General features: G+C 51.4%; 1 protein-coding gene and 1 non-coding gene across 3 annotated transcripts in view; both read right to left on the bottom strand.

The window, feature by feature from the left end:
- Positions 1-3,876: 3,876 nt before the first annotated feature.
- The window catches only part of PRKCA (protein kinase C alpha), a 391,135-nt gene continuing 373,598 nt past the window's right edge, over positions 3,877-21,413 (bottom strand). For both annotated transcript variants that reach the window (XM_040640368.1, XM_040640369.1), the window contains one exon: positions 3,877-10,458. In XM_040640368.1, the coding sequence (XP_040496302.1) occupies positions 10,294-10,458 (165 nt within the window). In that variant the 3' untranslated portion in view covers positions 3,877-10,293. The remainder of the gene's footprint in view (positions 10,459-21,413) is intronic.
- LOC121105126 lies at positions 15,771-15,878 on the bottom strand. Its single transcript, XR_005837555.1, has one exon. It is a non-coding gene; the product is annotated as a U6 spliceosomal RNA (small nuclear RNA).

Here is a 21,413-nt window from a genome sequence, read left to right as displayed (position 1 = left end):
TAGTGGACGGAGGACTGTTTTTGACCTCTCACTCTGGGCTACACACCATATCACTCCCTGGAAGGGCAAATGCAAGCACAACCCAGCATGACTCCCGATTTCGAAAAGGAAACTGGTAAGGTGGGCAATCAAATATTCCCACAGAGAAGTGTGAAATGGCAGCGTGGTAAGTACAACAAAGAAGGGCTGTAGGTACTAAGCAAGGGTATGAGGGGTTGGGAGGAAGATGCACCAGTCTGGGAGGAAAGAGGAGGCTTCTGCAAGAATGAATAATTCAGGGTAAGGTGGCATTTATTAGGCTTGGAGAAGGATGTTTCAGGCAGAGGGCACAGCAGGTGCAAAGGCCCTGTGGTTGGAGACATCACAGCACATTTGAGGGACGGAAGGAAGGCCAGAGAGTCAGGAGAATGTGGGCCAGATGGGGGCAGATGATGCCAGGCATGGGGAGAGTTTGCACAGGGCTTCACAGCCATGTCAGGGGACTCGGTCTTTCTCAAGGGCAATGCAATGTCCTTGGAGTGTTTGAAGAAAAGATGTGGCAGCATAGGGCTTCGCTCTGCCTGCAGGGAGGGGGCAGATAGGAGAGGCTGAGCAAGGCAGTAGACAGAAGGCTCCTGCTGGAGTCAGGGGGAGCCCTGGGCAGGGACTTGGACCCGAGAGGGTGGGTGTAAGTGTGCAGTGTGTGGGGGGGGACGTGGGTGCAGAGGGATAGATGTGCACAGGTCTTGCTGAAGCTGGGATCCTACGGCCGAGGTGCCTGTTCCAGGCCTGACCCTGAATTCCCTGCATGGCATCCTAGCCACTGGCGGGCCCCTCAGGGAGCTCCCACTTAACAAAACAATGAGAGAGCCCTCCCGCACCCACACCAGGGGGCACTGCCCACAATTTCAGGGCAGGGACAGGTAGGTGGGAGTCTCTGCCAGCAGGAGGGACCCAGGCTGGAATTCCTCCCCGTGTTGGACACCGACTCTCATTCCTTCAACAGATGTTCACCGCGCAGCTGCTTGGGGCCAGGCGTGGAGCTCCAGGGCCACCGTGGTGCCGTCTTGGGCTGTCCCCCAGAGCTCCTACTCCAGGGCCTTGACTTCTCGCCCAGGAAATTGGCACAAGGTGGGGGGCAAGTGGCTGAGCCGCAGCCAGGGGCACAGTTGCAACCGTGGGGGCCGCAAGCCGAGCCCTGGCAGCGCTCCCCTGGGCTCCCTCCCCTGGGGCTCCGCTGCTCCTCTCCCTGAATACTCGATTCCTATTTACAGAGCAGCCCCCGAGGCCTGTGGGGGACCCACACACCGGAACCGATGGCTGTGGTCTCCCTCCGAGGGCTCCCACTTCCTTCGTGGGACGCTCTACGGCCTCACTCAGACTCACTCCTCACCGGGGCCTCTGGGGTAGGCGCCATTCCCATTTCCTTATACAGATGGGGAAACGGAGGCACGGGGAGGTTCAGGTCACTCGCCCTGCTCAAAGTGGAACGCCAGGCAGCGGGGCTGCAGACTTCGCTCCTGGGCTGCCGAGGCAGGGGTGTGGGGTGGGCGGACGTAAATGGGGCCTGACACGCAGAGGCGGCCAGGATCTGGGCCAGGGAGGAGGCTGTAAGTGCAGGAACCACGTCGAACTGAATGAGCCTCTGAGCTGACTTGCTGGCGGGCTGCCAGCCCAGCCAGAGGCTCGTCTGTGTCACAAGTATCAGGTGCGGGGAGAGGCAGGGGGAGCAGCAGTCCTCATGGGCGGGTTATCCAGTTCTGCCGGGGTCTGCCTGGTGCCCGCTCAGGCCGTCCCCTTGGCCCGTTGGCCTCCGTGGGGCTGGGAGGGCCAGCCTCCTCGATCCTGCTGGGCCTCCGGGGTCCCCCCAGGCACTGGTCAATCACGGAGGGCTGCTCGGGCCCTGCGGGTCAAGGGCTGCTGCCGAGCGCGCTGCTCTGTGCAGGACGACCAGGCGGGCACCGTTCTGCGCTGCGGTCGAAAGAATGCGAAAAAACGCAGCGCTGAGCTAGACACAGGGACCGTGCGGGAGGCTGCGGGCCTGCCGTTCCGCCCACGGCGGTTCTGCTGGGCCGAGTGAGGGAGGGCAGAAGCCCAGGAGACGTGTAAAAGCGACCAGCCCAGAGTGAAGTTCCAGGCCAGCCCAGGCGCCAGCCACCGCACTCTCCCTGCTCTTAGGATCCCTCGTGTTTCCCCAGTAATTGTCCCACTGCGGCTCCCACTGGCAGCTGAAAGCCCCTTAACTTCTGGGGGCGCAGGTGAGAGGACGGCGGGCTGGGGGCAGGACCTTAACCCAGGGGACACGAGCGCTTGGGACCCCACTCAGTGGGCTGGGAGCAAGGCCTTGAGGAAAGAGAAGGCAGGACAGGCAAGTGTGGGTGCAGAATGCGCTGGGAGGGGACGGGGCTGGGGGCTGCAGGTGCGGAGGGAGGGAGGGGGCTGTGGGACTAAGCCTTGAGCATGAGGGAGAGCAGACCCCCAAAGGAGGCGAGGAAGCAAAGGCGACCTTTGCTAAGACTGACCCTCAGCATTTGGAAGTAGGGTTATTGTTGTTACTGGCTTTTACTCTTTTTTTTGAAGACCTATTTATTTTTCAACTTTTTAAAAAAAATTTTAAGTCCGTTAACATACAGTGTATTAGTAGTTTCGGAGGTAGAATTCAGTGACTCATCAGTTGCATATGACACCCAGTGCTCATTGTATCAAGTGCCCTCCTTAATGCCCATCACCCATTACCCCATCCCCCCACCTACCTCCCCTCCAGCAAACCCTCAGTTTGTTTCCTAGAGTAAAGAGTCTCTTATGGTTTGTCTCCCTTTCTGATTTCATCTTATTTTTCCTTCCCTTCCCCTATGTTCATATGAGTGAATTATATATCTCTCTCTGACTGATTTATTTTGCTCAGCATAACACCCTCTGGTTTCATCCATGTTGTTGCAAATGGCCAGGCTTCATTCTTTTTGATGGCTGAGTAATATTCCATTGCGTGAGCACACAGGTGTGTGTGTGTGTGTGTGTATGTATACATATATACACACTTTATCCATTCATCTCTTGATGGACATCTGGGTTCTTTCCATATTTTGGCTATTGTGGATATTTATTTTAAAGGGAGAGGGAGGGAGGGAGGGGGAGACAGAGAGAGGAAGTGTGCGAGTGCAGGGGGAGGGGCAGAGGGAGAGGGAAAGAATCTCAAGCAGACTCCCTACTGAGCGCAGAGCCCGATGCGGGGCTCAGTCTCACGACCTGGAGAGCATGACCTGAGCTGAAACCAGGAGTCCGACGCTTAACCAACCGAGCCACCCAGGCGCCCCAGCTTTTAGTCTTTCTTGAGGCTAATACCCTCTAGAGTGTCGTGTTAAGACTCTGGATGTTTTGGAATGTCCCTACCTGTTTCACATTTAAAAATTACCCCCAATTTTTTGCCTATGAATAAAATAAATCCAGGAGGAAGGCTGTTGATGCCAAGAGCGGTGGCAGTCCTGAAGCTGGGTGCACAGCGTGGCCAACAGGATGGAAACGTCCTCATCAGTTGTTGTGTGTCCCCTGCCATTTGGGGGTGAAGAACAGAAGCTCCCTGCAGGCAGCCCCCCCGCTAGGCATTCTGCTCCCTTCTCCAGCACATTCCTGGCCCTGTGCCTACCTCCTGGCCCCCAGCAGGCGTTCCGCAAAGGGCTGATACGTGAGCGCGGGAGTGACCTGCTGCTCCTTTATCCCAGTAACTGTTTGGGGTTCAAATCAAAGCACAAAGCATTTTAAGAAAAGCCAGCATGAAGTTGAACGGAGAGGCATGCACGGACAGAGAAAGGTCCGGGATGGAACGCTGGCTGCACGTCTGCTACACGGTAATTGCGATGTGACAAAGGGACCGAGCAAATGAGACCAAGGACGCCGAGGAATGATCATTATATTTATTCGTACACACTTGCTTCCAAACTACAGTTAATGCATCTAACAAAGCATGTCATGCAAACAGAGAGCAGAGGTTACACACACTGAGGAAAGCCGCGCAGTCATTTGCACACCCATCCCGCCTGCGTCACACCAAACGTTACTGGGCAGTTGAATGGCCTCTACCTGGTGTCCAAAGGTGATGATACAGAAGGACAAGCCTCGACCTCCGTCTCTTCACCTTCCTCCTCCGTACGGATTTGGGGTCTTAGACGATGTTTTCCAATGAATGATTTAAACATGACTTGTCCTTCACACACACACTCTCTCTCTCTCTCACACACACTCTTTCTCTCTCTCAGCAAAAGCAACGATTTCAAATGTCTCTGACCATCTATAAAAGATATTCTGAAAGACCCTGACAGAAGGGATAGGAGGTGAATTTTTAGACCATTTAGACTCAAAAGAATAACTGCTTTCACAGATGATTCTGAACAGTCCACTAATCCCCTTAATCCCTTTCTCCCAGGAAGACCAGCCACAAAAAATCTACGGACAATCACAGGAATAAATACGCCTAAAGTTAAGCAGAGGAAACAAAGACACAGTTATTGAATCAGAAAATGCAAAGCCACCTTTTGTCTTATTTTAGAAAAAAAAAAGGTTCTTATAAAGTAGACTTGATAGTTTCTGAAAAGTAGGGTTCTGTCTACTCACGTAAGAGAGAATTCGGAGACAGATGCCCTTGGGAGTGTTTGCTGCCATCTCTTCTTTCTCGGGGATATTGAAGTATATCTGAATTGCCCAGTGGACAAAATCCTTACAGGGCACCTCTGAATTTTCACGGAGTGTGAGCCTTGGGGGACCCGTGGGGACTGGAGACCAAGCTGAGGAAGTGCCCTGCCCCCCCAAACCAAAAGGTGGTCACAGAGCCTCACAGAGCAAGGAAAGGGATCCCAGGGACCCCAGGGGAATGCTATCCTAGGGCTGCATCTGGAAGGGGACAATAAAGCCATCTTTCCTATGGTCCAAAAGTTTCCAGACCTTAGACAGTTGTCCCCAGTGTGCATCAAAAACATGGAGGGCATCAGTCTGCCAACACATTCCACCTGAATTTCCAGCCATTCTGATGTGGACTCCATATACCAGTGGCATGGGAAAATCCTGCAGTGGGAGTGCAGGTCAGGGGCGCTCTAGCTGACCCCCGCTGAGTCCTCCTACAGGCTCCATGGGATTGGAATTTTATCAACTTGTCAGTAGTTTTATTTTAAAAACTTATTTTAAAAGAAGAATTGAGTTATTAAAGTTCTCTATAAAAAAGTACAAATAGCCCAGTATTCTGTTATTCTATTGGAATTAACTAATTTCTTCCTTAAGGTTTAAAAAAAAGTCTTTGGAACTTGTGGGCCTTAGTGTAGGGTCATTGTGAGGCTGTTTGATGACTGAGTTTGACCTACACGAGTATCAATGGCCACCTGACCACACAGATCAGAGGCACAGGGGTCCTAGTCATACATGATTTTAACCCTCCCAAAGAGTCCCTGACATTAGAAAATGAACCAGATTGTGGTTGACACCCTTTCTAGATGCCTTCACTCACTATAACTCAGGTGACCTTTCCCAAGTTTCTTCTGCAGCAGAAATACCTAACATTCCCTAGATTTTGTCTCACCGGCCCAAATGGGAAATGACAGACATGTTTACAGTCCGGTATATTTCATAAGATGTAACCCAAGCAACTCAAGGAAGATGTTTTAAAAAATAGTTCGCCACTTGTGCCATTAGCGTGCGGTCACTAAGAACCACAGCGCCCTTTTCCCTCCCTGGAACGGCCACGGCCTCGCTGCTGCTGTAACTCTGAACGACCATCATCCTTTGGGTCCCCGGGTCAGCGTCTCCTTCCTGATGATGACACGTGTGCTCAGTGGGGGGGTCAGGCACGCCCGCCCTCCTGGGCTTGAAGAGGCAGGAAACCGCATGATATGCACACACAAGCAGCAGACGACTTCGTAAGACCAAAGTGAGGAAGTGACTGTCAGCTGCTGTTGCCTTTCCGAGGCATTTAAAAATATCAAGACTCTCACCTTTCCTCCCTCCTCAGCCCTGAGAAAATGAATCCCAGCAAAACACCCAGATTTCTCCCGCTAAGCGCCACCCGGTGGGAACGGCGGTGTTGGTTCATTTTGCTGCTTCTCCATCCACCCGCGGCCGCCCTCCTTCCCGGCAGGAAGCCACAGAGGACGACGGTGGGCACCTCCCGGCTCCCAGGGCGCGCGGGACGGTATGGCTCTGCCCGGAGAACTGTGGGCCACCTCCGGGCAGGCAGGGGCAGGGGGCTTCCAGCGGCTGCTGGGGACCCTTTCTGAGGAGGACCAGCCTGTGTTCCTGGCAACACACTTGCTCTCCAGGACCCCCAGGAGGTGGAGAGCAAACGCACCGGCAAGCAGCGCGCAAAGCCACTGGAAACGGCGGCAGCTTCCGTCCTGATACGCCCTCTCCTTCCACGCTCTCCTGCCTTTCTCCTCCTCTAAGCGTCCTTCTGGATACACTCCACCCCTGCATTTCTCTTAAACACCTTCCAGACCTCCGCCTCCGTGACCTCGCCCGTCTCCGAAAATCGGCGGGCGGCTCCCTTGGGTCTGCACACCCGTTCCAGCAAGGACGCGGCTCAGAGAGGCGCTCCACAAGCGGCAGGCTGTGCCAACCGCAGTCTTTCAGCACCTTCCAGCCGGCCAACTCCCGTCAGGTTTCCAAAGTGCCCTGAACACTCTGATTTTCTGCCAAAATGCCTAATACGGCAGCCTGACACATCTCCTAAGACAAGCCAGACCGAGGTTCTGCATTCGCTGGCCCCAGCTCATGGGGATCAAAGAGAAGCCCTTTTGAATTAGTTCTTCCCATTAACCTCTGAGGGCTACACCCGGCCTCACACTCCAGATACTTCCATCGACACCAAGCATCTAGCGTCTTTAGACAAGATGCGGAGAGGGGCTGCCAGCCCACCGGCCTGCGGCCTCAGAGCCAAGTTCTGGGGCTGAGCAGCCCCCACTGTCCAGGGGAAAAAGCACTCGAAACCATGTGAATGACCCTTCAGAGTCACGGGCTGAGGGGTCTGGTGGGGAACCAGACTGCACGAGATTCTGCCGGGGCCGCAGCTCCACAGGCCCCCGCGATACGGGCAGCGCTGGGGGGCTGAACTTCAAGAGTTCAAGTGTTCTCATCCCAGCTGCCAGCTGCCGTCAAAAGAGGACCCCTCCCCTGCAGTTTTCACACAATGCCCACGACACGGGGTGACGCCACCGAACTGTAGAGATCGCTTCTTTTATAAGCTGGTCTAACAGTTGGTAATGGTCACTCCCACGGTTTATTCTTTCAGAAATAACTGTCTTGGGCTGCTCAGACCTTTAAAACATCAGCCTTTATCTAGATTCGGTACAAAGCCACGTCCCAAACAGGGCACATCACGGTGACACTTCCGCAGGCCCTGAGGTTTACTGTCCTCCCCTCCCCCAAGTTTGTCCTCAAGCCTGCTGTCCCGTAGGCCGAGTGCTGGGCCCTACAGCCAGATTTTCTTTTAAGACTCTGCCACACATTCTGAAAGAATACGAGCCAGCTGAGATGCTGAGTATGTCTCCTGGAGAATTATGAATAATTTGGAAATGTGTTGGCTGTGCGAGGGAAAGCCTGAGACTGTGGCTGGCTCAGAAACAAGCAGGTGGTGTGGGGCTTGGGAATGAACGGTCCGGAAGCCCCCATGTGCTCCTTTCTGAAACTTTCCTCCCTGCCTGGGGCTTGGCTGGGGGTCCGATCTGCTGCTGCTCCATTCTGGGGCAGGGTGACTGGCTCTTTTGTTTCTTAGGCTCATTCTATAAACTGGTCCTTTTTCTGCCCAAATGAATGAGGTGCACCTGGTGAGGAAGGGTCCCCTAAACGTGCACAGACCAGCAGGACTGCAGCTCTGGGTATGCTGGGACCCTTTTTGGGTTCTGACGCCTACAACCCATAAAAGACGGCAGAGGCTCTTTTCTGGGCTAACCACTGCCTACCCCATCTCTTTTCTGGGCTAACCACTGCCTACCCCATCTCTTTCTCCAGTCAAGGGTTCCCAGGACGGACCAGGCCTCTCAATCTCAAAGACCCTTCCGTGGTCATTGTGTTACAGGAATTTCAGGCAAAGAGAGGGTAAAAATGAGGCAGCGCATAGATGGGAGACACATTCGGGGAACAAGGTGAAATAGAGCAGCCCCGTAAGACCTGACAACTGTTTCCTTGTTGGATGTTCTTTCTGTTGTAGGAGGCTGGCTTCTCCGAGGACCTTGCGTTAGCGCGGTGTCACCACGGAGGCACTCCTCGCAAGGCTGGAAAGGCTGGTTCTAGCAACGGGGGGGGGAAGAAATCTGCGGCTTCCAAAGAGTCTGCGGGTAGTGCCAGGGGACAGCTGTGCCCAGGGGGGCTGCTGGACTGGACGGTGGTCTCACGAAGTCTGTAGGTGCTGGAGCAACGGGCAAGTCGTTCCGCGGGCAGCAAGGTGGATGGCGTGCTTCCGGGGCGTCCGCACGCACACAGCAGGAAGGGCGTCTTCCTGTCCCTCCCACCCAGAGTCACCAACAGTAACAAGGCTGAAAAGGAAAAACCAAACAAAGTCCAGCCCGGGGGCGGTGACAACATTACACCTACACAAACAGACTAGAGTAGATTGGAGTCAAACACTTCCTGAGGTCCCCAAGAGGAAGAGTGGTATAGGAGTGGAAAACGGCGCTGAGGAGTGAGGAGAGTGTGTCGTCTCGGAAATAATCTCTGAAAACAAAAACTTTTGTTTGCAGGTAGAATCAAATGTTTATATATATATTTATATATATATAAGCCTAATTGATCATGTAAAATAGCCATTCATTTAAAATTAGATCTACGATAAAAAATTAATATATCCAATACAGTGCCAATGTGCAGGGTACGTGGGGGGGGGGTGGGGATGGGGGGAGAGGAAGCACGCAGCGAGGAATTAAGCGAAAACTTAATCATAAAAGCAGATTAGAAACAAGAGCCTTCACAAATATAGCACAATTGTGTCTTATAAAATTATTATAATACTCTCTTTATACTTGATACGATTATATCAATAATATAGATTCACTTGTTATTAAGGTTTATTATAAACATGCAAAATTCATTGCATGATGCATTTGCAAAACATATTAAAATCCTTCTAGCAATAAACCATCTTCGAGCGGATGTGCATCCAGGTTTTCCTGATTCTACGCTTCAGGTGTGTCATTCAACGTGAACTGGACATGGGGACCCAACTATTGGTTTTCATCCCTTAGCAGATGTCCAGGGCTGGAGATGGGAGGGAAATCGATCAGTGGAGACTTACGCAATAGTCAACACTCTGTTAAGTTACTGCACACCGTACTCTCATAAACGACACCGCAGCCTAGTAAATAAATAAGTACAAAAGGGGGTGGGGCGTACGCTTCAGCTTCTGAGGAAGTAGGTAGCAAAATATTGCTTGGAGGGTGGGGGTTGGCTAACAACACTCGTGAGTAGTGGCATGATTGCTGATGGCACCCTGGATCACAGAATAATCTCCCAGAGATTAAAATGAACATACATACGCACGGGTTTATCCTCGATCTGAAATGATTTCACATGCTCGTTTAGCAAAGTCCTTAGAAGATTTGGCCTCTTAAAAAGAAATGCAAGTATCAAGACAATGATCAACCAAATAGGGGAGCTGACAGATTTACCCAACGTTCATCCGAGGTTCCCTTGCTCTCTTTTTGAAGACCAGTAATCACTGGACTGTGACTGGGTTAAGACTGTCAACATCTGGTAACGGTGAGCTTGCAAAGGACTCACTGGTGGGGACTTGATTCATCTCGGCCTCTTGAATTCTAGGGACTGTTTCCACTGAGGCAGAGAACAGAAGCAGCAGGTATTTCAAAGCCTCCCCCACCCCCAAGCCTGCCCGGCTCACATTCTGGGCTCCCCGTTCTTCGTTCCAAAGACGTCTCAGGTGGTGAGTCACTGGCCCCGGGACAGGTTCATTTTAACATCTCTGGTTGGGGGATCCCAATGGTGGAAATCGACAGAGGGGCAAGGAAAATATATCAAATCGTACCAAAAACGGGGGAGAGTTTGCTATCTAGGAAGGGTTAACCTACAGCCAGATAACGACTTCTACATAATTAAACTGGACACTGTACATTATACCATCTTCCACTAAGATAATGTTCTTGGTTGTAAGAGAGAGACCCTGAACATTTACTCACATTTGGACTAATAACCCTAAAATTTTCAGGCCCCCCCAATCTGGAACAAGAAAAAAGGCCATGGCCTTAAAATTTTAGGGTTAAGGATCATTTCCCACTGTTGAGGGGGGGAACTGGGGGCTGGGGAGGCGTTGGTTCTCGGTGCTGAGTTTCATACTGCGCTCTGTAAGATGGGGTGCACAAACTGGGGGTTGACATACGAGAACCCCTCGAAATCAGACTGGTCTATGTTAGCAATGACCAGCTGATCAGGTGGTGTCAAGACAGGCTGCCCTCGCGTGAAGAACTTGTCAAAGTTTTCTGCGCCTTTGCCACACTGCGGAGAAGAGAGAAAAAGAAGGAAAGGTCAGTAATTATTGCAAAGCACAGGGGGCAGCTCCCTGAGAGGCCTCTGCAGGGAAGAGCGTGGCCCGGGGGAATTGGGACTGGAAGAGGCAGGAAGAATTCTGGAGAATCTGCACACCTCCTGGATTCCAAAGCCAGTCACAGTAAACAGTAACACAAAGTCACTCGGTTGTAAACCTTCAGTTACTCTTGGAACTGAGCCCCTCTGTAGAAAGGCACTGCTGATAGTAAGGCAGCAGCAAGGACACGGCCTGTTTTATTTCACTTCCACTTCATAGAGCAAGCAGGCTATGAGCATGATGCCACACGCACAGGGCCACCAGTCACGGTCCGTGTTGAAAGGCCAGGATGTTGGGTGGGAATGCAGACAGCGACCTCTGAACCGAGAGGTTGAGATTTCTGTCCCATATGTGGTTCTTTGCAACCATAATTGTAATAAAGTAAAAGGCGTGTTGTTCTTGCAACTGGAAAGTTCTAAAAACCTCCGTCCCTACTCTTCCTTTGGGTACCAATATTGAGGTAGGGGTGGTGGCAAGGTTGGGACATTCACCCTGGGGCCCAGCTGGGCTTCAGCATATCTAGATCTATCTGGTCAACTGGCAGGTCGATATGGAGCTCCCTCACAGGTGGCCTCAGGCTGGAGGGGTTTTGCTCTGGTGCCCTTAGCAGGGAGCGCAAAGTCTCCTGTCTGTCTTGGATATTCTTCTCCACCAGGGCACCCAACACAGGGCTGCAGGCATAGCTGCCCTGTTAGAGGCTCTGAGAAACAGGGCAGCATGCACAGCACTGGTTGGGAGCCCGACCCCAAATCAGGGGAAGGGGTGTCTTCACTTTCTCAGCTGCTCAGGAGGGCTGGGGCATGTTGAAGTCCCCAGGACCCCAGATAACTCTGAGACAGGGGATGTTGAGGTTGCGCTGGTGATACAAGTCATGATATTCTACATGCTGCAGACGATCACCCTTCCACCTGCTGGTACTGGTTCCACCTGCTGGTACCAGTTCCATCTGCTGGTACTGCAGGGCGACATGAACCAATTCCGAGTTAGCACAACTTTATATAACCAGGCATCCCTGGATCTTTAACAGAGGATAGCTTTAGGTAAACTGTGAAGAGGGGCCGAGGGGGGAGGTCCACCCCACTCCCTGGAGTGTAGAGGGGGCAGAAGAGCCACGCTCCCTCCCGTGGCTGCTATGAAGGTTAAGGGTGCAGTGTTTTGCACAGACCCCAGCATGCGGTGAGAGCACAAGGGTTGCTGTTATTTTTGTAAGGCCAGTTTAGTCTCGCAGACCGTATTCCCACTTCCTCTTTTACATCTTTCCCATCTTCTAGAAGGTTTCCTTGAGAATCTAGCTTCATTAGGGTTTTTCCACCCTGCTTCTAAGGCACGTCATGAGTTCAAAAGTAAGGTCTTTCATACCTGACAGCTTCCCCTTCTGGGGGTGTTTTTATTTTGATGAGTGACCACCCACTTCTAACAGGGGAAGAGTCCACACCAGGGACTGCTGTGTGGGTGTGTGGCATGGGTGTGGAGGGAGGCAGCGGATTGTACGGGGCCCTGGCAGCCTCTCTATGGAGGCCATACTGTTGGGCCTGCTTGTCACGCAGGCCCTACCTCCCGCATGTGAGATGGTGTGGTTGTATTTGAGGAGGACGTCCTTCGGGAACTCAATAATCAACACCCAGGGCCTGGAAGATTTCAAGTGCACTTCGAATGCACTGTAGGTGCTCCCAGAGGCTGGGACATGTGCTCCCTTAAAAAGAGATCATTTGCATTTCCTTTGCTATTCACTAACCCTGCAAAGATGAACAGGAAGGAACTTTTGGGAAAAGTAAAAGGTGAAGTCTCTAAAAGGAACAGGAAGGCGAGCCAAGGTAAAACGTGTCTCCCACCATCGAACCCTAGATTTGTCGATCTGTTCTGTGAAAAGACGGCACGGGTCTGATCTTTCCTTTGGGTACCATCTTTAAGGCATTCACGGATCTTCTTCTAATGGGAAGTGCCAAAAGCCATGGCTTAACTGCCAAATAAATCAACAAAAAACTAGAAGAGTCCCTGAGATCTAAAAAGGGGACCACGTATACATCAGCACCGAGAAACCTGGGGATGGGGACAGATGCTCAAGGACGTGAAATGCTAACACTGCTGTCGCAGGGAGGGTTACTCCTAAGGGCTGCCACGTCTGTGGTGTGGTAACACATGGCACAGAAGCCCTCGCTACTTCGGGCCTTGTGCTGTGTGGGCTGCCGGCCCGGAGCTCAGGGGCTCGCAGAGACCAGGCCAGGCCAAGCCCTGCTCAGTGATCACACTGCACAAGAGGAGGGCTGCTGGTCGCAGAACTGCTCACCACCAGAAACCTCTTCCTTTTCCGTTCCACTCTAACTTGCTCTGGAATGTTCCCTGATCTTGAGAGAGAAATCACCTTCTAGCAAAGGAAAGATTTTCTTAAACCTAGTCACTGAGGTGAAGGGACAGGCTGAAGGCAAAGAAAAAACATTCGGCTTCTGTGAGTGGATCTCAGCAAGCTCTGGGCGGGAAAGCCCAGGACACACTGGAGGCTGCATCTGAGGGTCGGATGAGATCCAAGACTCAGAAGGACCTCTTGTTCCAAGGGAGCTCCCACCAGATAGATGCCGCTTCCCTCCCTCAAAGAGCAGGGGGGGACTTTTATCACAGGTTTGGTACTATGAGAAATAGTACTTATTTTTCCACCATGGAGGATCTCTTAATGCTTTAAAAAATGAGCTCTCCACAACTCAGTGAAATTAGCCCAGATATAGACAATCTCCTTTAAGTCAAACCAGAGAAGATCTTGACCTACTCATTTTTCAAGATGTTTATGTAGAAAACTGTGACTATCCTATCATCACCACCACCAATGACCAAAAAGGATAATGAAAATCAGTGCTCTTTGGATCTTTGGGGAAAAGATAAAGCCTTCAACAAGCTGTTATATTTTATACTTAGAAAAGATTCTTCCTGCTGCCTGTGGGCCAACCTTACTCATAACCATTGTCTTGTGGGCAGTGGGGCTCGGACGCCCTCTTAGTTGTGTGAGGGAGCAAGAAGAGGCTGAAGGGTTCAGGGGGCACCGGGTGGTACATGTGAATGACCGAGTGAGCGATAGTGGGGGTGAAGAATGAGGCCAGCCAGACTACAGACATCCTCTCAACCTTCCTCAGGGATGATGCAAGGTTATTACCATGGCCACTGGAAGGGCAGCCTCCACTGCAACGTGTGACAACAGGCAGGTCTGCGTTGGCCATGACCTCAGAGCTCGAGGCCACCTGACAGTGCACAGCAGCTGCAGGCAACATTTGCTGCTTGAGAGCAAAACCCCTTGTCAGGGTGTGCACTGTCTTCACCTCCAAAGGCCACCCACACCTGTCACCAACGGAGACTTCTGCCATCGGGGATGCGAAGCACAACACAACTGGTGTGGGACAAAGACGGAGGAGAGGAGGGCAGCAGGGGGGAGCCCACACCCGGCTGGGCCAGTGTGTGAGCCCAGACAGTTCCTCTCGTACTCCCTAAGAGCGGAGACTGTGTTTGACATCCTAGGGAAAATAGGAGGTCCGGTGAGGAGAAGGACCCACCAGAAGTCAAAAGCCCAGGGTAAGGCTTTGGGAAACTCACCACACCTCTTTGTAAAGATAAAATGGGGATGTGAACATCCACCTTCCGTGGCTATTGTGGGGATCAAAGGACCAAGAGTGTGTGCAGTCCCTTCTAATCAGGCATGATACGACCTAAGGCACAGCTTGCACCCAGCATGTAAAAGCCAAGTGATTAATATATGAGGGATGAATGAACACTATTAATAATCTACCTGACTTCCTTAGCCCTGGATTTGGGACATACATCCTTTGTTGTTTTGACATTCCTACCTATTTGGTAAACTCATCAATTAATAAAGTGAACCCAAGGGAAATCAGGCATGGTAAAGATGAGACAAAGCATAGGAAGAGGCAGACTCCAGGTGGACTTTGGGATCACAGCGCTGCCCATCCAGGGCCCTGGGCAGCACACAGTCCACTCACCACCCTGTGCACCCTGTCTAAGGGCCGTGGGGAGAGACAGCCTGCCCCGCGCAAGTCGGCTTCTCACGAGTCTTACCTGGGAGAGGCAACCGAGAATGCACAATACATGTGTTGGTCTCAATCCTGGCCTTTACCTTGGTGTCTCAGTCATGTAGAATATAACCCCACGGTCACTGGTATGGGAATTAGGGTGAGTATGAGTAGCTTGAAAACACTGCCATTACAAAGCAAACCAAACCAAACCCAGAGGAGCAGGCAGAGCGCGGAACCAAGCGAGAGTAAAGGCGTGTTGCAAGAGGAAGGAGAAAGGAAACTTATAGAGGTGGAGAATGTCTCTGGCTTTGCCAGATGTAGCAGGACCCGTTTCATCTTAGGAGACCCCCGTATTTCAAGTCCCACTGTGCGGTGGTCCTCGTGCAGCGTTAGTAGGAACCCTGCTGACGTCCGTGCATGGCTTTCTGACACACAGTTGTGCACGGACTTCATTTCGTTAAATAACCAGCAGCAGAAATGAATGGGAATATTCTGCTTTGAGCCTCCTGGGAGGTCATGTCCACACCATGGAACCATCCAGTGAGGGGCCAGAGGCCCCGGGCAGCAGCCCTTTATAAGATCAGCATGCTCAGGGAACGGTCTTCCGTGCATGACCCAACACAAGCAGGAGCACACGCTTAGGGTTAAAAAGTGGGGTTAGTTTGCTCATTTAGTCACTCAAGGATCTGGAAATGTGCTCACCGAAGGTCTGGATGCCCACTGCAGCCAGTGCATTTTGGTACAGAAAGTCTGGAGAATAAGAATGGACAGAGGAGAGTATTTGGAAAAGAGTCAGTGCCTGTCCTGGAAACTCGAGAATCAGAATGGCCTGTGTAAAGGGTGCCACAGACCCACATGTGCTCATGTGAAAACATCTCCCGGATATATTAACAGGTGAAAGGTACAAGGTGAACAATGGAACGCGTGGTACCACCTCGCTGTGTGTATGATCACACGCGCTCACAGCTTTCCAGAAGCTTACAGAAGAGAGTGAACAGCAGGACCAGTAGTTGGGGTGGGGGAGACAGCGTCTTGTCATTTTGTATCCATCTTTACATGCTTACCTATTTCACCACACAGAGCTAGTGTTTTAGCAATGATTTTTTAAAGAGGGATTAGGACCTCCTTCACCTCCTGCCAACACGACCTGTGGTGAGAGACTGGAGACAGGTTTTCGTTTCTTAGACCAAATTAAACAGTCCTTTATCTGTTGCCTCAGAGCAAATGTCAGGAACCTGTGTGTCATCCTCATGCCGGGGCCACGCTAAATCTTCTCTAGATCATTCCAATTTTAGTATATGTGCTGCCAAAGCGAGCACAAGAGCACATCTCCGAAAGGGCCAATGCTGGTCCAGAGCGAGCCGGTTCTGTTGATGGGTTTGTTGATAGACTCGGCTCTAAGCCACATATTAAACGAGTGGATTCTTGTGGGTGTCAGAGCCACATGTCTATGCGAGAACGGTCCTGGCCTATCCTGGGCCATATTCTAAGGAATAAAAACATGCACTCCATTGGATCTGTCTTGATACCGATGGCCAGCTTTGGAGGACTCAAGGCTCCTTTTCCAAAACAAGTTGTTGTGACGACCATCGGTGTGGGAGACCTTTACTTCAGACAACAGGAGCCTGTCAGTTCACACGCCTTAAGCCACACGGGCTGTGCGCGTACCGTCCCTCACCACTGACGCTCCCTGAGGCTTGCGACCGAGGTACTTATTTATCTTGATTATTATCTTAAATATCTCATGTCTTCCCGTTTCTCCTTCAAGCAGAAGAGCATTTGGGGAGCCGGGGTGGCTCTGTCGGTGAAGCATCTGCCTTTGGCTCAGCTCATGATCCCAGGGTCCTGGGATTGAGCCCCGTGTCAGGCTCCTTCATCAGTGGAGAGCCTGCTTCTCCCTCTCCCTCTGCCTCTCACCCCTGCTTGTGTTCTCTCTCTTTCACTCTCTCTCAAATAATTTTATTTTTTTTAAAGAAGAGCATTGGGGCACCTGGGTCTTGGTTGGTTGAGTGTCTGCCTTCAGCTCAGGGATCCTGGGATCGAGCCCTGAGTTGGGCTCCTGCTTAGCGGGGAAGTCTGCCTCTCCCTCTCCATCTGCCTCTCCACCTGCTCACGCTCTCTCTCAAGCTCTCTCTTGCAAATAAATAAAATCTTTAAAAAAATGTTAAAAAAAAAAAAAGATGAGCATTTGGGAGAGTAGTTATCAAAGAATAGGCAGACTCTATGCCTCTCATCAACCAAGTAGAAGCTGGCATAGGCTAGTTTAAATGCTTAAATCACAGCCGAGGACACCGTGAGGTGGCAGACTCTGGTCTCCAAAGGCTGGTTAGTGTTCATATGTTGGTGGAACTCCCTGAGGCTTCAGAATCCCTCACTTTTATGTGGCATCTCAGTTCCTGGCACTACTGAACGGCCGAGAGAATGAACCTACCCGCTACCCAAGAGGACGATTACATGCAGCCCAAGGCTGCCTACGGCACTAAGCACTCAGACCGGTGCTCCGGCACCCTCCTTCTACCTGGATGGCCGCTGCTCTGTGGAATTACCTTAGCACAGGGATTCTTAAAAAGAGCAGTACCACGAGATGTCCTTGGTTAGAGCCAAGACACATGCAACAGGTGGGTGTAAAGAGGCATCACGTTTGCAACTTACTCTGGAATGGTTAAAAACAAAAACAAAAACAACAAAAACCCCGCCTATGTGTGTGTCTGCACACAGGTGCACTCGGAGATGCAGAGGAAGAATGATAAAGCAAATGGGCTAAAATGCTAACATTTAGGGAATCTGGGTGAAGCGAATGTAGCAATTCTTCCGGCCATTTTTGCAACTCTTCTGCAATACTGAAATTAGATGTTATCTCAAAATTGAATTTTTTCAAAAATTAAAAAGGCACGCTGCACTGACTTTGATAATTAAAGCAGCATCAAACTTTCTAGACAAGCTAACGACACTGTGAACACCTTGCTTTACTGCACTCCCCAGACCTTGTGTGTCTGATAAATTGGAAGTCTGTGGCAACCTGGCATCAAGCAAGTCTACCGGCACCATTTTTTCCAACTGCGTTTGCTCACTTCCTGTCTCTACACCACATTTTGGTAATTCTCACAATGCTTCAAACATCTTCATTATTATTATACTTGTTAGGGTGATAGAACTCGCTAAAAGCTCAGGTGACAGCATTTTTCAGCAACAAAGTATTTTTAAATGAAGCTACGTGCATTGCTTTTTTAAAGACAGAATGCTAGCATACGCTTACTAGACTACAGGATAGTGTAAACATAACTTTTAGATGTACCGGGAAACCCCCAAATTCACTGCCTCGCGTTACTGCGGCAAGCACTTCGTCGTGGCCGTCTGGAACCAGACCCGCAGCCTCCCCGAGATACGCCTGCGAAGGATTTCAGGGTGACTGGGAAAATGGACTTGACCGTGCAATCTCACCGCCGTGGCACCTACCCTTGTACCCACTGTTCCTGTTCTCTGGCTCTTGCCTCAAGGATGACAGTGTCCTGATGAAAGTTATTTTTTCCCCCTCTCTCTTTTTGATAAAATAAGGACAATAATTTCCCCAGAAAGGCTCCTCGTGACAGACAAGCCTGTTTCCAAAGTGCTCTGCTCGTCTATCAGGTCTGGAATATATTTCACGGTGTTAGCTTTATAGATTAATCTTTCTCTCTCTCCAATAACCACTTAAGTATCGTGAAGGTTTTTGGCTCGCCTGTGAACTAGCTATTCTTATTCTGCTCCTTGGTGCCAACGGACAGAATTCAAAAAAAGAAAAAAAAAATCAATTAACTTTCCACTTCTGATATTTGTATAAACTGCTATTTATCATGGGCAGGATGAATGGGAACTTGAAGGCTGTTTTTGGGCATTTTATGCACATGAATAATAAATCAGGGTAAAAGCCTGCAAAATTCAAAGCGACGCTGGATCAGAGTCTTGGGCTCATGTGTGCCTCGAAGGGGATACTCAGCCTTTGATTTTTCAAGCAAAGCAGAGAGAATGAGCTCTCCTTCCCTCCACGGGTTCTCACGATGCGGGGTCAAGTGGGCTTGGCTGAGCCTCCTTTTCCAGAGAAACCTCCCTGGGTACCTGATGTTATGGGAGGCAGCCGGGCCCCTCATGTTTCTCCCTCAGCCGCTGAACAGTAACCTTTTCAGGAGTCACGTCGTCTTTAAACTTAAAAGAAGAAAAAAAAGGTACTCTCTTACATGGAATCTTCTTTGAGGACTCAGGCTTGTTCAGAACATCAGCCAAATACTGAGCTGATGGTACTTGGTCTGTGGATCAGAGGCTCTTCCATGGTTGTGCTTTCTTTGAGAAAAAGGAAACCAGCTTGCTGTGTGCTTCCTTTTCCATCCAGAAGGAGAGAGTTATGAGAGAGAGAGCGCGCGCTCATCTCCAGGAGAGCACAACACAGCTGTTTCTGTTTTTGCTTCTGTTTTACATCATCCACCAGTACATACGTGACTGCCCCACCTTCTAGAAAATCGTCTTCACCTTCACGATGGCACACGGCGGCCTTCTGGGGACGTGGCTCTGCCAGGACCCGACTCCCCTGCCACGGGCCGCCCGGGGGCAGGCTCTCGCCCCCCGCAGGCTCTTCCTGGCGCTGCCCCTTCTGTGCTGGGGATGTGTACCCTGAGCCTCCAGACTCGCCACGGTCAGGGGACACGGCCGCAGTCCCACACACCTGACGCCGGCCACTCTCCTCTCTCCGCTTTCCTTTGTGAGCGACTTCAAACCGAATCCAGCCATGGCTGCACCGCAGGTCCTGACCTTACCGTGGCAGCAAGGTAGAAGTTCTGTGTGGAGCCTCCTGATGGATTCGTGCATCACAATATGTCTTTGGTGGTGGAATTTCACATATTCTGTGGCCCTCTGGTCTAGCTTCCGTGATGTCATTTTGGTAGGCAGGAAAAAAAAAAGGGACACTATGGGAACGCTGGCTCCTCTCGATAAGCTCTGGGCCTAACCTCTACTCTCTCAAGGAAGCTCACGATTTTGGAGTCATCTTTCCTGGGGCTTCAAAAGCAAATTAAAAAATAAAGCCAGGATGAGACTCCAGAGCTGACGAGCACAAACGTGATCTCTAGAAGCACCCTGCAGATACCTGGGGGTGCCTGGGGCCTTACGGCCGGCACTCGCAATGACCAAAGGCTTGATCTCGTGGGAGCCAGGAGGGAATGGTCCTTTAACCTGCTGAATCTCAGGGACATGGATTCACGACACCTGCTGACAGAGCATTGAGCCAACTTCACCAAGCAGACCAGCTCCACCAGCCGGGGCTCTCGACTCGGCTCAGAGGGGAGATGCTCCCTGGGAGGGCATCAGCGCATTTCCCTGTTTTCTCCACGGTGACGGCGAGGACGTATGGCTCCATCTCCCTTTGAATGACAAACCGCCCCTTGGAGAATCCTCAGCTCTAGATTTTGTCTGTCTACTCTTTGGGCTTTTTCATTAGCTCTGGATCACGGAATTGTTTCACCGACAAAGCAGGGAAGCATCACAGAAGCTCTCGAACATGCCGGTAGCTCTCCCCGGTGGCTGTGCGGACACCGGCGTATTGCATGTGGCCACGGTGCCATCCGGACCTGGCCTCTGCTTTGCGCTGCTGGGAACATCCTCTCCCGCCACCCAGACTGTCCTTGGCGTGTGGTGTCTCCACTCCAGTGTGGCACCTGGGGAACAGAATGTCATCCCAGAGGCGGCAGAGATGCCCCCTTCAGCCGGGATTAGGGGCCAAACTCTGCTGCTGGGCAGGTGACACGTTGTAGGGGACCTGGAAGACACCGAACTCTCCCGGGAGCCAGAACTTTCTGGTCGACCTCTTTGCCCTTGATGTTCTTCGGCCCTGGGGCAGAAAGTCTGCCGCTTCCTCCGGTGGCTGCTTGCTCCTGACCCCGGCACCAGCTTGTGTCCCCTGCTGTCCCCTCCACTGCCCGTGTGCACGTTTGCCCGATACGGGCTCGGGCCTGGGAAGGCTCCCTGTGAGCAGGGATGTCCCTGTCCCAAGCAGGCCTTTTACACGCAAGCTTCCGCTGTAGGGCCTCAGTCCACGGTAGTGTTCAGTTAAAAGACCACCAGCAGCACTCCAGGAATAAACACACACACACACTGCTCGTGGCTCAACTGCCCACCGTGGTTAGGGCTCTGTTTCCGGTGATTTCCGTGGCCCCACAGGGAACAGTGCAGTCAGACTCCAGGCTCCTGGACCCGAGTCACCCTCTTGTTCCCCTACCTCTGAATTTAGGGTCCCGGTGTCCAGAGAAAGTGGGAGACCACGCAAATAGACAGTTTTTTCTGAGGATGAGGTGGGGATAAATAGAAGATGTGTCTTATGGTTGACTTTGCTCCATCTCGCCCCTTTCTGAAAAGTGACTGACAAGTCACCGGACTTTGCTTCACACCTAAAGTGGGGTCAGCGTGTGATCTCTGCTGTTCCTGTATAGAAACTGAGCTGTAAAAGAGGCTGCTGTTTGCCTTTCATGTTTTAAGAAGGCTCAATAGGAAAGGCGAAGAAGAAAATCCCTAGCAGAATGTTCCGAGACCGTCTGCAGTGTTCATTGCTGCCTTCACGCCCCCATCCCCGTCCAAACCAGGCTTTGTACACGGAGAGGAAGGATCCTATGAAAACCCCCTGAGATCTGTGTCTGGGACTGGCGAAGAGAAGGGGGGGTGCAGACATACAAGGTCCTGCTGGACATGATGATTCAGGAGGAGTCAGCTGACCTGATTCATTTTAGTTCTTCTTCAGTTGGTGCTAAGAATATCTTGGAAAAGGAGAAGCGGGCTCCCCAGCAGCAGTTTTATTCTTGGAGTAGAGGAGACACAGCGTATTTGAGGAGGCG

This window comes from Ursus maritimus, unplaced genomic scaffold (genome assembly GCF_017311325.1).
Source record: "Ursus maritimus isolate PB19 unplaced genomic scaffold, ASM1731132v1 scaffold_24, whole genome shotgun sequence".
NCBI classification, from domain to species: Eukaryota; Metazoa; Chordata; class Mammalia; order Carnivora; family Ursidae; genus Ursus; species Ursus maritimus.
This window is presented reverse-complemented; position numbering and strand designations above follow the sequence as displayed.